Here is a 22,615-nt window from a genome sequence, read left to right as displayed (position 1 = left end):
ATTGGCTGTGGTGTCTCTTTAACGGTAAACTAACAACTATATAACAAACGGAAGGATTCAGCTCCTCCATCGTCAACTTCCCATATTTATGTAGCAATATTCTACTATCACCTCCATATAGTGTTTAAATATTTCAGCTGATTCGTTACACATGACTTTGTTTTGCCTATGATCAGTTTTTAAATCAAAGCAGACTGCTGAAAAATACCTTGATGTTACAGGGTTGTCAACAGTCTCGTTTAGAGTCAGTATTCCGCAACTTCTATGGTTATAATGATGATTTAGTTTGCCAATACAAACTACTTATTACTCGGTTTACCTGATCAATGCATGAGGCTCACACCGGGTGTCGCCAGTAAAGAGGGAATACTTACTCCTTCAAGACACCTGATTCCAGCTCTGTTGTAATGAGGGGTCTGTCTTTCTCCAACTTTCTTTTTTGTATTCCTTATAGGGAAAAGGTGAAGATAAGGAACAGTGATCAATCTCATAACTCCGATTAGCAATACAAAATAAAGAGTTGAAGAAACACGGACCCCTGGATATATCAGAGGTAGGAGGTGCCTAGGAGGAGTACACACCCCCTATCGACCGGTCACACTCGCCGTGAGTTTTCAAATTGATCAACGTTCGTTATCTTTACGTTTTCATGAGATATGGTCCGTATTGACGACTCGTGGAATTTCCTTGGTGGCTCCCGGCGAACCAATGCTTTTTCGTAAATGAAAGAAACGATTTTGTCGGAGCAAGGGATTTCTATATTTGAAACGTGCTATCCTTTAACACAGGTGATTGTGTAGTATTGCTACATGACTTTGGGGTAAAGTGTTGATAAAGAAGCTGTGATTGAGTTGTTAGTTTGTCGTTAAGGTATATTAAGTATGTTCAGTAGAATATCCAAACATGAAATAGATATGGAAGATTCTAGGATACCATTTACGGGATATCTCGAACCGATATAACAAATAAGAGAACTATAATGAAAACCTAAATCATCATCGGTGTATTTAAATGTCGAGTTAGAAGTACATTTAAAAAAAAATCTGCCTGCTAAAAGACAAATCTGTGACCGCGGGAATCCCAACCGTCTCTTTGAAGACATGATCACCAAACACTGAGTACAGTGAGAACTTTTAGCATATGTTTGTATGAATTTCAGAGTATCGATGTGTAGAGTCACTGTTACTTAATAGTGCTTGATTGACTATTCACAAAATATCAATATTTCCTTGTTCTATTTTCATTTAACAAATGCAAGGTGAAGATAACGAACAGTGATCAATCTCATAACTCCTACAAGCAATACAAAATAGATAGTTGGGCAAACACGGACCCCTGGACACACCAGAGGTGGGATCAGGTGCCTAGGAGAAGTAAGCATCCCCTGTTGACCGGTCACACCCGCCGTGAGCCCCATATCATGATCAGGTCAACGGAGTTATCCGCAGTCAAAATCAGTGTGCCAAGAACGGCTTAACAATCGGTATGAAACACGTCAGACAGCATTTGACCCAATGCGAGGTTGTAGTGACGAACTAGATCGTTATAACGACCATAGAATTTGCGAAATGCTGACTTCAATCGAGACTGTTGAAATCCCTGTACCATCAACTTGTTTGTCAGTAGCTTACCTCGATTTAAACACTGACTATACCCAGAACAAGCTCTTGCATATCGAATCAGTTGAGATATATAAACACCATATGCAGGTGATAATGGAATATTGCTACATAAATGTGGGAAGTCATCCCGTTTGTCATACAGTTGAGTTGTCAGTTTGCCGTTAATGTTTACTTTCAATAAAATATCTACGTATGAAGTAGAAGTGGACGACTCTGTGGTGTCCTTTATTTCGAGCTCAATATATGCAATATATGCCTCAAATGTCAAAGAAACCTGCTCTTAAATTCACTGTGAGGAATGGTGGTGTCAAATGTTGACAAGTTATATATGCAAGGTGAAGATAAAGAACAGTGATCAATCTCATAACTCCCATAAGCAATACAAAATAGACAGCCGGGCAAACACGGGTGTCTGGAAACACCAGAGGTGGGATCAGGTGACCAGGAGGAGCAAGCATCCCCCGCCGACATGCCGTGAGCCCCACACCCCGATCAGGCAAACGGAGTCATCCGCAGCCCTAACCAGTGCGCCAAGAACGGCCCAACAACCGGCACGAAACACGGCAGACAGCACCCGACCAAATGATAGGCTGTACTGACGAACCAGATTTTGATAATGGTGTTGTTTGGGGGAATTATATGATCTAACATTTGCTACAAGTCTTTTTGAATTTTTGGACAATCCACATTTGATCTGCACCTCTTCTTGCAGCAAAGGTTAATATAACGAACAGTGATCAATCTCATAACTCCCACAAACAATGCAAAAAAGATAATTGGGCAAACACTGACGCCTGGACAAACCAGAGGTGGGATATGTTGTGGCAAAATTAAGTTGAAGCTTCTCATTCCCAGCAGTTGATATCTTGGTGGGGAGCAAATATGTGGGTTTGGTAGAAGATTTCCCTGATCAGGCGATGTATCTTTGTAAGGGCTTTGTACAATTTGGAATACAATGTAGTGTTGGAACTCATATCCATTCGTTCCACTGACTGAATGTGTCAAAAACTGAAGCGTGAGTTTGAAGAATTTTGTGGTTTGAAATTGGGCTATCAGATGGATTATCAACTGTGGAATTAAAGCCGAGTTTGTTTGAAATATGGTTGTATTATAATATAAGCCATACAAACAAAGGGAATATTGTTATAAAGAACTGCAAACGATAGTAGTATTTCGCCGCCTACCTTCTGGTAAATTTTTAAACGTTAACACTTTAGAATGAAGTTTAAGTCAACGTAGATATCCATATGGATTTTTATAAAAGATGATTTACCTGACAAAACAAAGTGTGTTAACTCTAACATTTCGGTTTAAATTGCGTGTTTCACAATAGAAGTCAATTTGAAACGGAAAATATATTTAAAACATATCCCTTTTGAAAAACAAATTGCTTTTTTAAATGCATCATAAATCATCATTTATTAAATTTATATCAAAACGTTTCTTGTTTCATGAGGGAAGTATACGTTTGTAAACAAAACACGGTGAAAAAGTTCACTCCTCGAATTCGATCAATCGCAAATGGGGTTCAACTGTGAAAAATGAATATAACCCATTTTTTACACAATAATATCAAGTATTTTAACAAATTAAAATAAGGGCTAATTATAATATTTATATCAATAAGCAGCTTAAAATATATGACGTTTTATAGCCTGATTTCAAGGAACAGCTTTATCTACCCCTTAATAAAAAAAAACAGCAATTAATTGATTACCGCTGGCAATAAAGTTAATACTCCATTACTTATGTATTCTACTTTGCATTAAAAAAAACTCTCAATAGCAAAATTGCAAAGCTTTTTAAAATATACGAGCTGAAAATTGTGGGTGTGGATCCAGAGTTATCGTGCATAGTTCTTTGTCAACTGGAATCAAAATATACTCCTCATGTACTCTGTCTGGTATATTGAATATACAAGGATAGATGGTACACATTTTCGTTTGAACGTGTCTATTACGGCATTTGGATATTCGTCTTATACTTTTTATCCATTTTGACTAGATTGAAAGATGTTCCTTTTCATATATAGCATATTGTCTGACATAATCTTCGACGTAATTCATAATTGAGATTAGGTTCTGTCTCCAGTTAATGTATTGGAGTCGGACAATTTAGTATGATTAAATGATTGCAAGTTCTCATTTTCAATTATATCAACATCGCCAGTAATGAAATATTCAGGTGTAATATTGCGGAAAGATGAAGGAGGTAACAGGACTTGTATAAGATGATATTTCTAGGCACTGTGTCGTTTGTAATCAAAAAGCTTGGATGCAGTAATAAAATTATATTTATAGTAAACAGAAGGTGTAGACTTGAAATTGGAATGTGATGGAATACAAGACTGTTGTATGTTACGGGTACTTAAGAAAAGGTGAAGGTGACAAACAGTTATCAATCTCACAACTTCTTTAAGGAATACAAATAGAGAGTTGGACATAAACGGACCCCTGATATATATCATTCAATCCCCTTTCGGCAATTTGAGTTCAAAGAATTTATGCCGTAAATCGCAAAGATTGTCGTCAGTATTCCTCGGTGGTTTTAACCTGGTTTATATAAAATACCAATATATGTCTCTCTCTATCCTGTGAGAACACTGAAGAACAATCAACTTCGATTGTCGAATGTCAATGTGAATCGTTTTAGAACTGTGGTGTAGTGCGTGAACTAGAGTATGAATTGAATGACATCTGGATTGTTTGAATTTTTTGATAGTATTGTATCATGGTGACATGGACTTCAGAAGTAAAGCATTTAGTAAATGATTTGTCATGATACCACACCGTGGTTTTCCACATTTGTACATACACTTAGATATCTTATTGAATCTTAGTTGAGTCGATATGCAAGAGCCTGTTCTACATATGATCAGTTTATAAATCGAGGCAGGCTACTAGTGAACAAATTGATGTTATGAGGGTTCAAAGTCAGCAGTTCACAACTTCCATGCTCCTTATAACGATGAGAGATAACGATAACGAACAGTGATCAATTTCATGACTCCAATAAGAAATACAAAACAATCTAGATTGCCAATACAACCTATCATTGTATCAAATGCTGTCTGACATGATTCAAACCAAATGTTAGACCGTTCGTTACACGCTGATATTCACTGCAGATTTTTCCATTATATGTACATGTACCAGATCAGAATTATCTGTTTCAAGTCAACAAAAAAGAGATATTCAAATTTCCTTATCATTCAAATGATGTAGTCCGATTCATTTACATGTAGAAATATGTCCAATGAAATTTCTTTTATCTTCAGAAGAATCTGTAAAAAGCGCACTTGAATGAACAGTGCCATCCAATTAAGATTACAATACAATCTGGAAGAAAGAGGAAATGTTTTCCTGACCCTTTGTGGGGTTGAGATATATTTTTCTTGTTTCTTGTGAAATCAGGACAATTATCGAACTTATTTCAGATATATTGAATTTTTCCTAATACCATATTCGCTTAAAATTGATTTATGTGAGGCATTACTTGTATACGACATCATGGATTATGTACAATATCTGAGTAAATTTCAAACCGTGTAGATCCGGGTTAGAATAGGTCCTCAGTACCACTTGCTTGTCGTGGGAGGCGACTAAATGGGGGCTCCTTTGGACGAGACCACAAAAACGGAGTTCCCATTTTCACTCCCTGCTCAAAGACCGTATGCGCTGAGCATAGGCCCAAATTTTGAAGCCCTTCATCGGCAATGTTGACGTTTCCATATGAAGGAAAAGTTCTCGAATGGGATATTAAATGTTGATATACTATTAATCAATCAAACTTAGTAAATTTGAAATTACAAAACTGTCCTCAAATATAAACGTATGAGGTTTCAACACTACACAACCATTCCTCACTATCAATGAAAGACTATACATTATGACATCATACCATGTTGCTTCGGCAGAAAAAAAAATGGGAAAAGGAAACATTCATATCAAATAATCAGTCATCCAAAAATTACTTTGTTAAACATCAAACTGAATCCTCGCACAAATACTCTGAAGTAGTAATAAGAAATATGCTGGATTTCCTCATTGGCAATATCTTCGTAGTCTCTGGTGATAAGATCTTTCAACAATATCTTAGCATTCCCATTGGCACGAATCGTCTTTCTGTTTGGCTTACCTGTTTTCATACTCTTATCAGGCAGAATATATTCAAAAGCCTCTACATGGTGAGCAAATTATGTATCTGGTTTTCAACTGAACATTTAGACACATTGACAGTGGTTTATTTATTTACAATGATCTTTTCCATTCATATGCTGATTCGTAAAACTCAAAAGGTTCATTCTAACTTTTAGGTCGGATCATCATCAGTGATCCTTTCAACGCAAAATGTGTTTTCCATGGATACCAGGTCATGTATTTAGGATCACTCACAGTGGAATCTGCGTAATCTGCGTTTAGATTGGCGTTAAAACAGCTATTGAACCACCAGCCTTCCCCCCATATTTTTGCGCAGTGACGACTGACATAATCATTATCTTGGTCGGGTGTAGAAAAATTCATTGCATTGTGGTAAATCAAAGCGTCCCCTACAAAACAAGAATGAATCAAATGTAATTTGGAAAATTGAATATAGCATATCATACTGCATTCACTTTGTCATCCTTGGTTTTTAATTCTAAAGGATTTATAGTATATATATATGTATACACTTTTAGTTACATCATATATATATATATATATATATATATATATATATATATATATATATATATATATATAATCCAAATAGAAAGAGTTGATATCACACAGTCAAAATAATTCAATAAAAAAGCAGGAAAATATACAGTTCCAAAATATATTTAAATCACTAGCGCTTTCTGGATTTTAACATCCATCCTCAGGTGAATACAAATTAATAATGAATACAAAGTTGTTTATCTTAGAGACGTCTATTGTGACGTCATGATAGTCTTTGCGAGGAGGGAATAGATACATGACGTCATAATACAAAAAGGTCGGGAAAGGTGACTTGGACAAAATAAGCATGAACATTTACATGATAAAAGTTGATGAATTAAGAGGTTTAACAATCAGAATTTTTCATATATGCATTGATTAAAGTTTGTTTAGTTTAGGAGAAAACAGTTTAATGAAATAATTTTCTTTAGCAAGTCTCATGGACGTTGATTCTGTTTGAAGTTTATAAAATGGAAATACGCTGTAGTTGCCTCTAGCACAGGTGTCAAAGTGTTCGCTGCATGGGGTATTTCTTATACTGGGATCGTTAATTTGTTGGCGATGGACACGCATCCTCGCTTTTAGTTGTGTTCCGGTTTGTCCAATATATTCCTCGCCACACCCGTTGCAAATAATGCAGTATAGTAAGTTTTTCGACTTGCATATCTATTCCCTCCTCGCAAAGACTATCATGACGTCATGACGTCACAATAGACGTCTCTAAGATAAACAACTTTGTATTCATTATTAATTTGTATTCACCTGAGGATGGATGTTAAAATCCAGAAAGCGCTAGTGATTTAAATATATTTTGAAACTGTATATTTTCCTGCTTTTTTATTGAATTTTATATATATATATATATATATATATATATATATATATATATATATATATATACATATATCACCAATGTCAACATTCACATGCACTTAAAAATTCCAAGTAGAATTACTGACAACCACGAACATAATGGAAAATTCTTTCAATGTATATCAACTTTAGACAGGCTCCGAAAACTCTTTCAATGTATTTAAACTATAATCAGACTTAAACGATTCTATCAATGTCTATAAACTTTAATCAGACTTTGACAATTCTATCAATTTATATCAGTTTAAGTCAGACTTAACACATTCTTTCAGCGCATTTAGTAAGACCGGGATGCTTTTACGATGTCTCTAAGCTTTAGTTAGCCCTGTGGCGATGTCTATAAGCTTTATTTAGCCCTGTGCGATACACTCCATTTGATGTCTATAAGCTTTAGTTAGCCCTGTGCGATACACTCCATTTGCGTGTTGTATTGTGTAATTATTAACATTTCGTTCAGACTCAATATTCGCCGATGTCGTTCGTACTCCCATCGTAATAAGACCTCAACATAGTAGAACATTTATGTACTTTTCCCAACGTAATGAAAAAACTGAGGATTTCGAAGAGTGATTGATTTTATGTATCTTTTAAAGACTAGAAAATTGAGAACGGGTCAAGAGGAAAGAAAGACCTCTAGTAACACCAAAAGTGTGATCATAGGAGTAATAAGCATCCTCTGTTGAACAAACCGTGGTGGCCTAGATGTTAGAGCGTTCACCCCGCTATCGGAAGATCCGGGTCTGGAATCCCGGCCGCGACAGACCGAAGTCGTTAAAACACTGTAATGAAGTTGATTCAGTTTTTCTGATTTAGCATTTTGTATTTTTCATTTGTTTTGATTTTGATGCGAATGGGTTATCGTAAGAGTGAGTAGGGTGTGAGTTATTTTTAGTTGCTAGTATAAAGGAGACCGGTTTGGCTGGCTGTGAGTTAGATAGAACATGGAACGACATCAGCCGGGTGCCACGATGACATGTCCTAGAAGTTCAGGGGATAGTTATTTTCCTGTCAGATTCTATGTAGGACATTTGAAGAAATATAACTACTGCAATAGGAGATTGTTTGGAAGGCAAATCTTTTTCCTAGCCGGTAAGCGTGTTTTGTTTTTATTCTGATAGTTCGTGAGTATTATGATTAGTCTAGCATGGTCTTGTTATTTGTAGGTTCTCAGTTTCTTGTTTGGTTGCAAGTTGGTATTTTTTTTTATGAAATTACTTTCAGTGCGTACATGGGTGTTTAACAAAACCAGTTTCAACCCGAAGGCAGATTTACTCGTGCAAGTCTTGCATGGTGGTGGATTTTTTCCGTTCTGGGCGTGCTTATTGCAAGTTGGCGGGAAACCGGAACAGTGTCTTAAGAATGCAGATTAGTTACATTATATAGTTAAAGTGACTCGAAATTTATAAACAAAACTAAAGAATATTATATTACAGAAAAGGAGAATGGAATATTTGGAACTTTTTCTAAATTATACTACTTTTGAATATTATTTTAACCTGAAAAGTTGATACCTGTACATTTCCTCTACATCTGATACGTACTATCGAACTTTTCAAAAGAACTGTTTACAACGTATCAGATATCTATATTACCAATTGCTTATTCATGTAAATTTGTGTTGAGAGTGAAAGGAGTGAGTGTGCATATTTTTGTTATATTATTTATTTTTTTTAAACAATAAATTTGTTATTGTTTATTCTACAACTTATCGTTAGTCATTGTTCAATCTGACAAAATCCAAAATGAACTCACTACAAATAGGTAGTGACAGTTCCAAACGCTCGTCATCAGGTATAAATGTCACGGGTCTTCGGAAATTACCTTAAAATGGATATCCCGTGTCACAGTAGGTGTTGCACGTTAAAGAACCCTCACTGCTCAATGGCCATAAGCGCATAAGCATAGGCCTAAATTCGAAGCCCTTCACCAGTCTTGGTGACCTCTCCATGTGAGAAAAATTCTCTCGAGAGACGTTAAGCAAGATACAATCAATCAATTTATTGAACACATGCACGAAAGTAATATCACAAGAAAACCGTAAGACACGGATATCATCCGATACGATATTTGATTTTTTCTCCTTATTCTGTAATTACTACATATTATGGGCGCGACGTGGTATACAGGCTTACCCGCTGTTCCCGAGTATCCCGACACAAGTAAGCGATATTTCTCTGCCTCATTCCCGACAAAGAATGATGAATAATCTGCATAAGCGCTTGTGCCATCGAATCCTTGAAGTTGGACATGAAGTGTCTGTTTCTCCTCTGCCAAGGCATGGATAGCATCATTCCCTGATTGATAAAAGGTAGTAAACATTTTAGGCTTTGAAATAGACTAAGAAATACTGATCATAAATTTTCTAAACTAAACCGTATGATTTGAGTTTCACTTTTCAGATGAAGTTATAAATTTCAAAATACCTTTTCAAAAAGAAGTTAACCAATCTTCTTAAAAACTGTTCTAATTTCGTAAATATAGGGTTTATCTAACTTGTATAAAGTGCAGTGTGAAAGCAAAGTTATTGAGGTTATATCATTTATTACACAGGATAATAATCCCAAGATCTCTAAAGTTCAGATTTGTGTACCCTCATAAAGGGGTGAAGATAATAGACAGTGATCAATCTCATAAATCCTATAAAGTATACAAAATTCAAAGTAGGGTAAACAGGGACCACTCAACAAACCAGATTTCCATATTTGTATTCCTTATAGCAGTTAGAAGATTGGCCATTGCTTGTTACCTTCACCTTTTCATTTAAAGCGTGTTTAGCAGTCAGTTTTTCTAGTTCAGTGTTATTTTAAACATTTTTTTTGTTTTAATGTAAGAAAACAAACAAGCTTATGAATGCCATCGAATCTACCTACATTGTCGGAGACCATTATTCCTCCTTAAAAGCCTACCATACTTAATCATTCAAATAACAAAATGATAAAAGAAATAACAAAGTTTAAATGATTTCTATCATGTAACTCGTATGCTTTCAAAAGGAATAATGTAAAACTTATACGGTACCAATTTTGATGCACCAGATGCGCATTTCGACAAATAATGTCTCTTCAGTGATGCTCAACCGAAATGTTTGAAATCCGAAATAACTATGAAGTTTTAGATCTAAATATAGCCAAAAACAGCGTGCCAAACAAGTGGAGCCAAATTCGTCCAAGGATAAGAGCTATGCATGAGGGAGATAATCCTTAATCTTGAAATGAATTTCTAAATTTTATAACAGCAATTAAATATACATCCGTATTTTCAAGCTAGTAACGAAGTACTTAGCTACTGGGCTGTAGAGACACTCGGGTCTAACAGTCCACCAGCAGAGGCCTCGACCCAGGGGTCATAATGTAAAACTTATACGGTAACAATTTTGATGCACCAGATGCGCATTTCGACAAATAATGTCTCTTCAGTGATGCTCAACCGAAATGTTTGAAATCCGAAATAACTATGAAGTTTTAGATCTAAATATAGCCAAAAACAGCGTGCCAAACAAGTGGAGGCAAATTCGTCCAAGGATAAGAGCTATGCATGAGGGAGATAATCCTTAATTTTGAAATGAATTTCTAAATTTTATAATAGTTTAGCTTAAGGCTACATTACAGTAAGCAATCTATTCAAAGAGAGGTGTGTTAAAATTATTCATCAAGATCATTGAGAAAGGATGCCTGCTTCATTAAATCAAGGAACTCGTGTTAAGATTGGCAGCATCGTCCAGACAAAACTCTACCTTAGCTGTTAGTAAAGGAAGAGGTGAGGTAGCGAACAGTGATCCTTCTCACGAATACTATAAAGAATACGCCATTAAGAATAGGACAAACACGGACCCAGGGACACACTAGAGATAGGAGCACGTGCTTAGAAGGCTGCTATCAAAGCCTCAGTCTTCGTAAACAACTACTGCGAATTATGGAAAGAAATATCTAGTCAAACGATATTTCACATGTATTTCTCTAATAGTGAATTGACATAAGTGGTTTTCTTTGGCATCTAAATCATTAAAATGTAATTCCTGAATTGGAGTCACACAGTTGTGAAAGAGAGAAAATGTTCTAGGATTTACCAGTGATTCAGCAGAGTAATATAACCTTACCAATCCAATAGTTAGTCGAAGGATTACCGAATCCCCGTTTGTATTCACTCCACGTCCGGTTGAAATCTGTAGATCCATCCTGTCTCCGCTGAATGACCTACAAGAAAACGACACTGAGTTTGCTTTGATATCATATTCAATGTTAGATTTCCCTTCTTACCACTTTAATTCTTTGGAGGCATACATACCACGGTTTTCAATGATGCTATAACCATTATTTTCTTACGAGTGTCATATTCTTTTAGGGGACAGATATATAATTTATAGTTTACAAACCTCTTTTTCATTCAGTTCTAATAGATTAAAAAATGGCATTTGGAACAGCCATACACAACTTCCTCCAGCACAATTACAAAATAGTGCTTGGAATCAACATATCAAAAGCTATACATATCGCTTGTTATCCATAAATCCGAGTTATACTTTGGGAACATTTTTGTTGAATTCAGATATTCATGACAACTTCACATTAAAAAACAGCAGCTTTTTCTGTTTCCAAACCTGCTGTCAACAGCCACTGTTACATGTTTACATATACATTGCTTCTATATGCATTGAACTTTACAATCTAGAGATTATGTATTCTAGACAATGCATGCAATTTCTATTATTCCATTTCATGGTATTTTGAAGGGATGTGTATTGTTTCTTTTTTCTTTGTGAGATGTAATAATAATAATAATAATAATTGTTATTATTATTATTTATTTATATAGCGCATATATGATTACAAATAACCACTCCAAAGCGCTGCACACAATAAAAATGATACAGCATGTTATAAAAGTATCAAAAGGAAATTAGAATAGCATTAAGACAGATGATATCAAAACAATGCTAGAAAAAACATCAATAATGTGAAGTAAGATTATTAAAATATAAAACATGATATGCATGGGAAAAAAGTTCCACGCCGCGCATTCAAATGATATAAGATACAATAGTTTTATACATTCCGGTATATTTTAGGTCACACCTCTTTATTAGAATCAATTGCACGGCGTAGATAATGCACATATACTGAAAGGTGAAAACAACAGTGGTTGATACCACAACTCCTACAAGCGATACAAAATGGGACCCCCCTGGATAAACCAGAGATGGGATGAGGTGCTTAAAGGAGTAAGCATCCCCTGTCGACCGGCCACACCCACCGTGAGCCATTTATATTGATTAAGTAAACAGAGTAATACGGAGGAAATTCCATGTGCTAAGAACAGCCTAACAATTGGTATGATACACGTCAAACAGCATTTGACCCAATGATAGGTTGTAACGGTAAACTGAATTGCTATAACAACACAGAATTTGCAAAATACTGACTTTTAATGAGAGTGTAGAAACCACTATATTTACAAATTTTTAGCCACATAGTTCCCAGCTGTTTCTTACCCTAAGGTCATATCTGCATCTATATATGATCGAATTAGAAGTATAAATTATCAAGCATCCATGTGATTGACCCGTCCTATCTATTTATTTCATACACATATTTATCAATTACTTCTAGTGTCAATAATGCTTGTGAAAAAGGGTTCCATAATGTCATAGAATATCTAAACTATTCTAGTAGTGATAAATGACACTCACCGTCCAACCACCTCCTTCTGTGCTCATGTCACAATACACAGAATTTACTTCGGAGTCCACACGGATTTGATACACACCATCTTTTCCCTGTGTTTGTGGTTCGACTTTTAAAATTTCCATGCAGCTTCCCTTGATACCTTTCAGATAATATTCATTAATAATGAATATTTCAAGCAAATTCATCAGTAATATAGTCATCTGCGTGTCTTCTAACGTTTTGTTTTTGGAGAAATTATAATATGCAGCGAAAACTTGGCAATCAATACGATAAAGGCATTTCTTGTCGAAAAACCTTTTCGTTCTTTTTCTGCCTCTTTAAGATTGAATGACTTCATGGAAATCTTTCGAAAAGGAATTGGATATGTTAAACGATACAGGAATCCTAAGATGTAATGTAATATTTATTCTTAGCTATATAATGATTTGCAGTTCTTCAATTTGGGCTTCGATTTCACATTCAAAAATAAGCAAAGCTGATTCAAGGCAATAATGATCTTGAATTTAACTGCAATGTTTGAACAAATTAAAACCTATCATTATTTGGCATAAGTCTAACAAATATCTCAACAGTTATCGGGCATTATGAAAAAAATAGCAACTGAAAAGTTCCGCCATTGGCAATACACTTCAATTCTCATAGAGGGTCTCTACAGCCCAGTAGCTAAGTACTTCGTTACTAGCTTGAAAATACGGATGTATATTTAATTGCTGTTATAAAATTTAGAAATTCATTTCAAGATTAAGGATTATCTCCCTCATGCATAGCTCTTATCCTTGGACGAATTTGGCTCCACTTGTTTGGCACGCTGTTTTTGGCTATATTTAGATCTAAAACTTCATAGTTATTTCGGATTTCAAACATTTCGGTTGAGCATCACTGAAGAGACATTATTTGTCGAAATGCGCATCTGGTGCATCAAAATTGGTACCGTATAAGTTTTACATGTGAAAAGATATATTTTTGACGAAGACTAGAAATGCATCTATGCCTCGCGACTCCGAACTGTTCAAATTAGTCAAATCAAAATGTATTATATATGAAACTGATATGCAGTGATTTGCAAAACATAAAACAGACAACATCGAGTTTCATTGCTTAGTAACAGATGTCGCTCTTTGTCGAGATCCATCGTTTAGCAACGGACATCCCACGTTGTCAAATTTCATTGCTAGTAACATATGTTTCACTGCGTCGATAAAATATGAAATGTTATAAATGGAGCACGGGAATATACATATATTTTGATCCGTCATTCCAAAAAAAATACTTTGTTAAACACCACTATGATTTTGAGCACAAATACCCTTTTACAGTTGATATAAAAATATGCTCGAGTTCCTCAGTGATAGTTTTTACAAAGTCTTTGGTGATCAGATCTTCAAACAGTCTGTTGGAATTCCCGTGGGTGCAAATTTTGTTCTATCAATATCTGTCCTGCTTATGTATTCTTATGAAATAGAATTCATTCAAAAACTTCGACACGAGAAGAATTTTTTTCTTGCTGTAGCCTCTGCATTAGGATGTATTGACGACTTTTCTATGTTAACAATGATTGGTTTCATTCATATAACGACACAATATATGCCAGTGACCATAGGAGCCTGGGTCAAGGATATTGCACTATAACCTATATGTAAACAATGGAGGAAATTCGAACCATGAAAAATATTTCTCTCTGATCTATGTTGTCTCTCTATACATTTTTTTCATGTTCCAGGAAGCCTAAATACACGTGTCATTATCACAGAACACTGATTTATCCACGTTTTAAAAAAATCTTATCCCACTGATTCATAATATATAACAAGGCTTTCAACTCAATCGACCCCTTTCCGTACTCCATGAGAGATATTTGTCGATTAAAAGTTATTTACACTGCTTACCAGCTAGTTTCAGGACCCCATTCACTCACGGTAATTCTTCTTTAATAATTAAATTCCTCTAATAACAGCTGTCTATCCGTTGTATATTTTTGATCAATTTTTTTCTGTCCAGAGTCATCTCATTCATCAATCTAATTAAAATCAGATGTTGGATCTCCTCGCATACTCGCTACACAAACATCTAACACCATCCCGTAGAGGGTCACGTCAGAGGTCAAATTCGATTGACCAATGAAATCACCGCTGGCAAAATCATTGAATGTTTGTTGAAGCCGATAAGTCTAGAGTGATACCGAATTTGACCTCTGACGTGACCCTCTATGGGATGTTGTTAGATGTTTGTGTAGCGAGTATGCGAGCGGATCCTACATCTGATTTTAATTAGATTGTCTAATTCATATCTCTAATCACGGAAGTGCGTAAACAATTCAAAACTCGAAACAGAATAAGGGATATCCGAATTATTCTCAAGTAAACATCCCCTGTCGACCGGTCGCATCTGCCGTGATCCCTATATATTGATCAGGTAGCGGTAAACGGAGTTATCTGTAGTTCTAATCAGTGTGCCAAGAACTGTCTAACAATGAATATGAAATGTGTCAGACAGCATTAGACCCAATGACAGGTTGTAATGACACACCAGATCGTTACAATTGTTTTGGTGTAATACTTTGATATGTCAACTGATAACAATCCATGATCAAAAGATGAAAAGAGTGAAGATAACGAAGTTCTAATATCATAAATACCATAAAGAAAACAAAATTTGGAGGGGGGAAACACAGACCTTCCAAGCAGAACGCCTTTTGAATCAATTCTGTTTCAACAGCAAAAACAACCAACAGATCAGCTAATAAAGGAACACTATTCGTATTCATGGAAATCTCAACAGACCAACACCAAAGATCGTTCCTTATATTAATATGCAATTCAATATAAAAGTATGACATAAAAATATTGTAATTACAAAGTCTTCTTTCAGGAAACGACCAACTAATCTTGAAAATGAGCTTTGTATTGATATCAACGTGATTTTATATTTACCTGATGTTTGTTCATCGCATTCATTTCTTTTTTCTGCAAGAACACTTTCCAAAGTTTCATTAATTGATAGCGAATAGTTATTCAACGTTTGATTAAACATTTGAAAACGCTGGTTGTAATCAAACCTAAAGACAGCTATTTGTTCTTTATTCACAGTATTTCGCAGACTGCCATTTAATATCGCCAACTGTTTTTCCATTTCGGTATTATCAGATGATAATTCCTCATTTGCTTCTTGGAGAGTCGAGAGCTGTTTTCTAGCCAGAGACAACCCCGTCTCTGTTAGTCGTTCTAGCGCTTCCACCGTGAAATTCCTATTCAATCTTAGCTTCATTATTTCATCATCAAGCCTATTTCTCGCTTCCTCCATGTTACGATCTGTCTCAATCATAGTCTTTAATTGGTGCTTGAATTCCGAATAATCTCTTTCCCATTTTGCTACAAGAAGAGGTATCGTAGTCATATCAAAGTTGTGGATGTTTTTCCGTGGAAGTTTTTCGTTGTTATTAATTGCATCTTTAAGGATGTCTAATTCAAGTTTTAATTGAACGTTTTCCTCCTCTATTAAGCGGTCTTTTTCGGTGATAGCCTGTAACATTGTAGTTATATCACTAAGATTTCTCATTAGTGCTTGATTGGTCTTTTTGTTATCTGCTGTAACCATTACTAAATCTTGGATGTGTTTTACCATAGTTAATCTGACCTGACTCTCGCGTTTTAGCATGTCATGAAGAACGCTTGGTTGGATTAAAGAAGATGAATTTTCTCTGTCTTTGGGATTGGTTTCCAAGAGCAACTGGGCACCAAGTATCCCTTGTAGATAAAGAAAACAGCCCACCATGACACACTTCATCATTGCACCTTCAAATTTCATTTCAAAACACTATGAACAAATGGTTGCCGAACTGAAACAAACACCTTGTCTGCAATGAAGAATTAGAGTACTGTGTATTCAACAAATAAATCAAACAAAAACAGCCTGCATTAACATATTCATGAAATGCAGTCAAACTTATGAGCTAAACGGGAGCCGTATGATTGAGTAACAACACATTGTACATCCAATATAATCATCTGTAATCATGGGGGAAATCTTATGTATATACGCTATATATAAAAACAATAATTTAAATCCAGTAATTGAAACACTTATGTTTTATATCTGTATGAAGATAGCGTAAGTTGATGTGAAATAAACAGAATCAAAATCAAAGGAATAACTGGTACCCTTTCCTCGATATTTTATTTTTGATGTTAATTGGACGCGGCAGGATAAATTATTTCGCAACCACACCGCGTTCACAGTCACAATCGATTTTACATTATTGGTATCGCCATTTTATGTATGATGTTAATTGGACGCGGCAGGAGATAGTATTTCACAATCTCTCCAAGTGGCAGTCGAATTTTTATTACTGATATGTATTTTGATACACGAAACTTTAACTGGAACATATACTACTCATCTCATTGGACATGTTCTTTTATATCTGTCACGATTTTAAACTGTACTTTATCGCAAATCCCTTTTGATGCATGATACGTAGATGGTTTAGATGAACAGTAGACCCTGTTGTCCAAACTCTTAATTTTGTGTTCCTAATTTAGCAATCATGAAATTGAGCACTGTTTGTTTTCTGTATCTCGTTATTTTGAAAAGCTTTACAATGTGTGTGTGTGTGTTTTTTTGTTTTTGTTTTGTTTTTTTGTTTTTGTTCCTGGGAATAGGCGTCTTGTGAACAAATTGAAGGAGTTTATTCCTTTTTATATGTACAGATATAGCACAATTCAAAATCCAAGACAAATGCTTCAAGGACACTCGAGTTTTCAATCAGACAGACTGTTAAATCTGCCATTTTTCGCACTTGATAGTTGACGAGACTTACATGCGGTAGATATAATTCACACTGGCATAAATCATTTAAAATGTAGCATAAAACAAAGTGAAATAGTTTAATTCAACTACGACGACTAACTTATAACAGAATAGTAAAAGCATTTTGAAAATAAATCTGTCCACGAAATACAATTCGATCCCAACAAATTCATTTCGTTCCCAAGATATTCATCTTTGTTTCCACGAAATGAAGTGTCATGCATACATGTGTTTCACATTTTGTGTTAACCTTAAGCTGTTGTAAGTGAAACATTCTCAAACAAGGTGTAAGACAGCATAACGACGTGTCAACAACAGACACACTATTAGGGTACATAACAGCATGATGCCTAAGATAACAAACTGTTTAAGAAGATATAAAATAAAACAGTATCTAAAAAGATAACAATAAAACGCATGAAAAAGCATAAACAATACATATAATGATCATCACATATAAGATAAAATAATACATCAAATAACAAAAGTATATACGCTTGCAAAATGATGTAAACTATAACAAAATGATACACCACTGTACGTAATTTTGTTCATTGCAAACGGCAAGTAATCATTAAAAACATTCATTCCTGTTAGGTTTGAGACATATGTCAAATGATTGATAGTTGCCTTTCAGTAATGTTGACAGCATGCATGCAATCATCATCATTGACTTTAACAGTCGATGTCATATTTGAGATATTTTTATATTTCGTTTTATGCATATCATAATTTCGTTCATTGTTTTTTGTAATAGTTATACATTATACATGTTGAATTCTCGATTTACGAATTATGGAGATTAATAGATTGTGTTAATTCATTTTCTATGTAGTCTTATTGAAGAGATACGTCGGCGGAAGCATCCTAAATGCATCGTGTGTACATCGTGCTCAAAACTGAAAAAGGGAAATTTGTGAAAGGCGATTATTCTCATGATTTTCTAAATGCAAGGTGAAGATAACGAACAGTGATCAATATCATAACTCCTATAAGCAATACAAAATAGATAGTTGGACAAACACCTGGACACACCAGAGGTGGGATCAGGTGCCTAGAAGGAGTAAGCATCCCCTGTTGACCAATTAACATCCCTGGAAGGCTGGGATCAAATGCCAAGGGGTTGTACGAATCCCCGTACGACTGGTCAAACTCGTCACCAGCAGTGTATAACGTTCAGAAACCCGTAGTCAAAAGCAAAGAACGTTCTAATAATTGGTATGAAACACACCCGACAGCATTAGACAGAATGATTATAATGATCATATAATTAGTAGAATGCTTATTTCAAACAAGACTGTTAAAACCCCTGAAACTTAGTTGCCAGCAGTTTGTCTTGATAAAGAAATTAGCATACGTAAACATGGTCCCGCGTGTATTAGTTGAGAGAGAAAACATCATATACAGGTAGCAAGGGAATATTGCTACTTTGATATTGAAAGTTGACGGTGAGAAACGGAAGCAATCTCAGTTTTTCTGTACAGATACTATCCACCCTGTCCTACTTTTATCGACGAAATTGTAAATTTTGTCTTATGAAAGGTGCAGATAACGAACAGTGATCAATCTCATAACCTATAAACAATAGAAAATAGGTAGTTGGCCAAACACGGACCCGTGGACACACCAGAGGTGCGATCAGGTGCAAAGGAGGAGCAAACATCCCCTGTCGACAGGTCACACCCGCCATGAGCCCTAGATCCTGATCAGGTAAACGGAGTTATTCGGAGTAAAAATCAGTGTGCTAAGAACGGCCTAACAATCGGTATGTAACATGTCAGACAGCATTTGACTCAATGATAGGTTGTATTCACGAACTAGATCGTTATAATGACCATAGAATCTGTGAAATGCTGACTTCAATCGAGACTGTTGGAGCCCCTATTCCATCAATTTGTTTGTCAGTAGCTTGCCTCGATTTAAAAACTGAATATACGCAGAACAAGTTCTTGCGTATCGAATCAGTTGAGTTGTGAAAACACCATATGCAGGTGATAATGAAATATTGCTTTATGAATATGAAAAAGTGACGATGGAGAATCTAAAATCATCCCGTTTGTAATACAGTTGTCAGTTTGCCATTAATGTCTACTTTCAATAAAATATCCAAGTATGAAGCAGAAGTTGACGACTCTGTGGTGTCTTTTATTTCGAGCTCACAGGGATATATCGAATCGACATATGAATAAAAGTTATCATTGTTAATAGACAAAACGTCATCGATATATCTAAACATCGAATTGAAGGCCACAAAAAAAATTTATTCTTCTTTACTTATTTTTTTTTTCTTTTTGAAAATGTAGAGAATAACAAAACACAACACATAAGAACATACATGAAAAAGGTGAAGGTAACGAACAGCAATATATCAACCAGTGGAACGGAGTAATACGCAATCAGTGTGTTAACAAAGAACGACTAACAATTGGTGTTAAACAGATCAGAAAGCAGAAAAAAGTTTTATGTTTGATACGATCACTGGTAATTTTCTGCAGTCCAAAAACTCAAACATTCTTTTTGGGAAAAAAATCTTGGACTAATTTGCTATTTATATTCGAACCAGATAATGGCACATGTACTTTATACCATACCTGTCAATATTTGAATTCGTCATACCCAATGAATTACACGCATGTTTTAATGATATTTGAGAAGGAAAGAAACTGTGACCTTCAATTCGACATTTGAATATATTGACAACGTTTTATCTATGAAAAATAATATTTTCCATTCACATTAAAATTCGATATATCCCTGTCATCTCCAGATAAAAAAAAACTAGTTCTAATTTTAACGGGGACCGTTACATATGTTCCCCAAACCTCCTCCAATTAAAAAGTGATGTCATTGTGAACCTATAGCAAAAAATTAATTTATTTTAGCTTTTAATTACAGGTAGTGCGTTTAATATGGTAATTCCAGTACCAAGAAATGACAGAAAGTAATGCACGTGCATACACACGCACGCAAGTATGTTTCTGCGCTTCTTTTGATACCCTTCAACAGGCCTTTGTATCATATACCCACAGTATGCATTTCATAAAATTGTCCAATCAGAATTCAGCACATATGCATGCACGTGCTAAGCAGTAGTTTTAACCACAACAATTTGAAAGGAATACCAAGACACACGCACAACCTCAAGATCAAAATAATTTGATAGAAAATAAAAACGTTATCATCCTTTAAAAATTAAGATTTGAAAGTCGATGCTCGCGCATGCACGTGTGTGTTGGCATTTTTCATTACAACAATATATAGATATACATATTATCTTTGCTTTGAATATCAATTCATTCGCTTTATTCATAAGAGAGGTACAGACGTTTTAGCATTATCCAATCAAAATAAAGCGCACGTGCATGCGCGTGCAGATTGGTAATTTTGACCAAGCAGATCAGTTAAGGATCTCAATACTGACCAATAATATGAATATCAAACCATTTTGATGGACAACAAAAAAGTTAGACTGGTTACAAAGTTAGTATGTGAAAATTTGTGATGCACGTGCATGCGCATGGACGCGCGTGCAGACAAAATAAATATCATTTTTCACATCTTAAAATGATATACTATCATCCTATTAAGGTTTCATATTGATCCCTTGTGAATTCTGATTTCGTAGATGTTATATCAAAATTGAAATGCACGTGCGTGCGTATGCATGCACGTGAAGACAAAATGACTGTCCTTCTGCACATCTACAAACGGTATGCTATCATTCTGGAAAGTTTCATATTAATCCATTTTGTAGTTTCTGAGAACACTCCCAGACAAAAAAGATTAGAAAAAAATAAGAATAACTAGTTCTAATTGTAACGGGGACCGTTATATATGTTCCCAAAACCTCCCCTAATTAAAAAGTGACGACATTGTAAACCCATAGCAAAAATCATTTTATTTTAGCGTTTAATTACATGTAGTGCGTTCAATGTGGTCATTTCGGTACCAAGAAATGAAAGAAAGTGTTGCATGTGCATACACGTGCACGAATGTATGATTCAGCACTTTTGTTGATGTCATTCCACAGGCATTGGTACAATATACCCACTGTTTGAATTTTATAACGTGTCCATCAAATATAAGGAAGTTATTGCGATTTTAAAATCGTCCAATCAGAATTCAGTATACGTAAATGCACGTGCTGAGCAGTAATTTTAACCACATCAATTTGTAGGTAGTACCAAGATACATCAAAACTCCTAATAACAATAGAATTTGATGAAAAACAAAATTTTTATCGTCTTTTAAACATTGAACATTTGAAAAACGATTCACGCGCATACCCATGTACGTTGGCATTTTTTATTACACCAATATATAGATACACGTATTATCTATCTACATTTTGAATATCAATTCATTCGCTTCATCAATAAGAGAGTTACAAACGTTTTAGTATTATCCAATCAAAGAGAAGTGCATGCGCGTGCAAATTGGTAATTTTGACCATGCAAATCAGTTAAGGGTCTCAATAACTACCTATGATATGAATATCAAGCCATTTCAATGAACAACAAAATAGTTAGACTTATTAATAATTTTGTAATGCACGTGTATGTGCATGCACGCACGTGCAGACAAAATAACTATAATTTTTCATATCTACAAATGATATACTATTACCCTATTTAGGTTTCATGTCGATCCCTTTAATATTCTGATTTTCCATTGTTTTACCAAAATTGCAGTACACGTGCAATACAGGAGTATTGGTCTTCCTCTTAATCTGCCATTTGGACTAGCGAAGACACTGTTAGGTAAAAACATAACGATAGCTCGATAGGGAAATGGATGTGTTTCTGTTACAACCATGAGTAATGATTACTTAATTATAAACAAGCTTAAGTTATACTTTCGTACTTGAAAGGCAAGTGTGGGCCCCCTGGGGTATTTAATTAATTTGTATACAACGCCTTTACTGTCATTC

The 22,615-nt window shown here is 35.1% G+C and overlaps 1 protein-coding gene across 1 annotated transcript; it reads right to left on the bottom strand.

Moving 5' to 3' along the window:
- Positions 1–5,849: 5,849 nt before the first annotated feature.
- Positions 5,850–16,662, bottom strand: LOC125676670 (fibrinogen-like protein 1). The gene is made up of 5 exons (XM_048914501.2): positions 15,810–16,662; positions 12,882–13,018; positions 11,292–11,388; positions 9,328–9,489; positions 5,850–6,171 (listed from the first exon to the last, which is right to left on the bottom strand). The coding sequence occupies exons 1-5, from the start codon at positions 16,660–16,662 to the stop codon at positions 5,927–5,929; spliced, it is 1,494 nt and encodes a 497-aa protein (XP_048770458.2). The 3' UTR covers positions 5,850–5,926.
- Between the last annotated feature and the right edge of the window lie 5,953 nt (positions 16,663–22,615).

The sequence above is a fragment of the Ostrea edulis genome, chromosome 3 (assembly GCF_947568905.1).
Source record: "Ostrea edulis chromosome 3, xbOstEdul1.1, whole genome shotgun sequence".
Taxonomy (NCBI): Eukaryota; Metazoa; Mollusca; class Bivalvia; order Ostreida; family Ostreidae; genus Ostrea; species Ostrea edulis.
This window is presented reverse-complemented; position numbering and strand designations above follow the sequence as displayed.

Bases quoted from the DNA above. Each gene is read 5' to 3' on its own strand.
- LOC125676670 (XM_048914501.2), bottom strand. From the start codon at position 16,662: ATGAAGTGTGTCATGGTGGGCTGTTTTCTTTATCTACAAGGGATACTT. The intron at 13,019-15,809 runs GTAAATATAAAA...ATTATCTGAAAG, and splicing joins ATGCGATGAACAAACATCAG to GTATCAAGGGAAGCTGCATG. The intron at 11,389-12,881 runs GTGAGTGTCATT...GTTTTCTTGTAG, and splicing joins CAGAAGGAGGTGGTTGGACG to GTCATTCAGCGGAGACAGGA.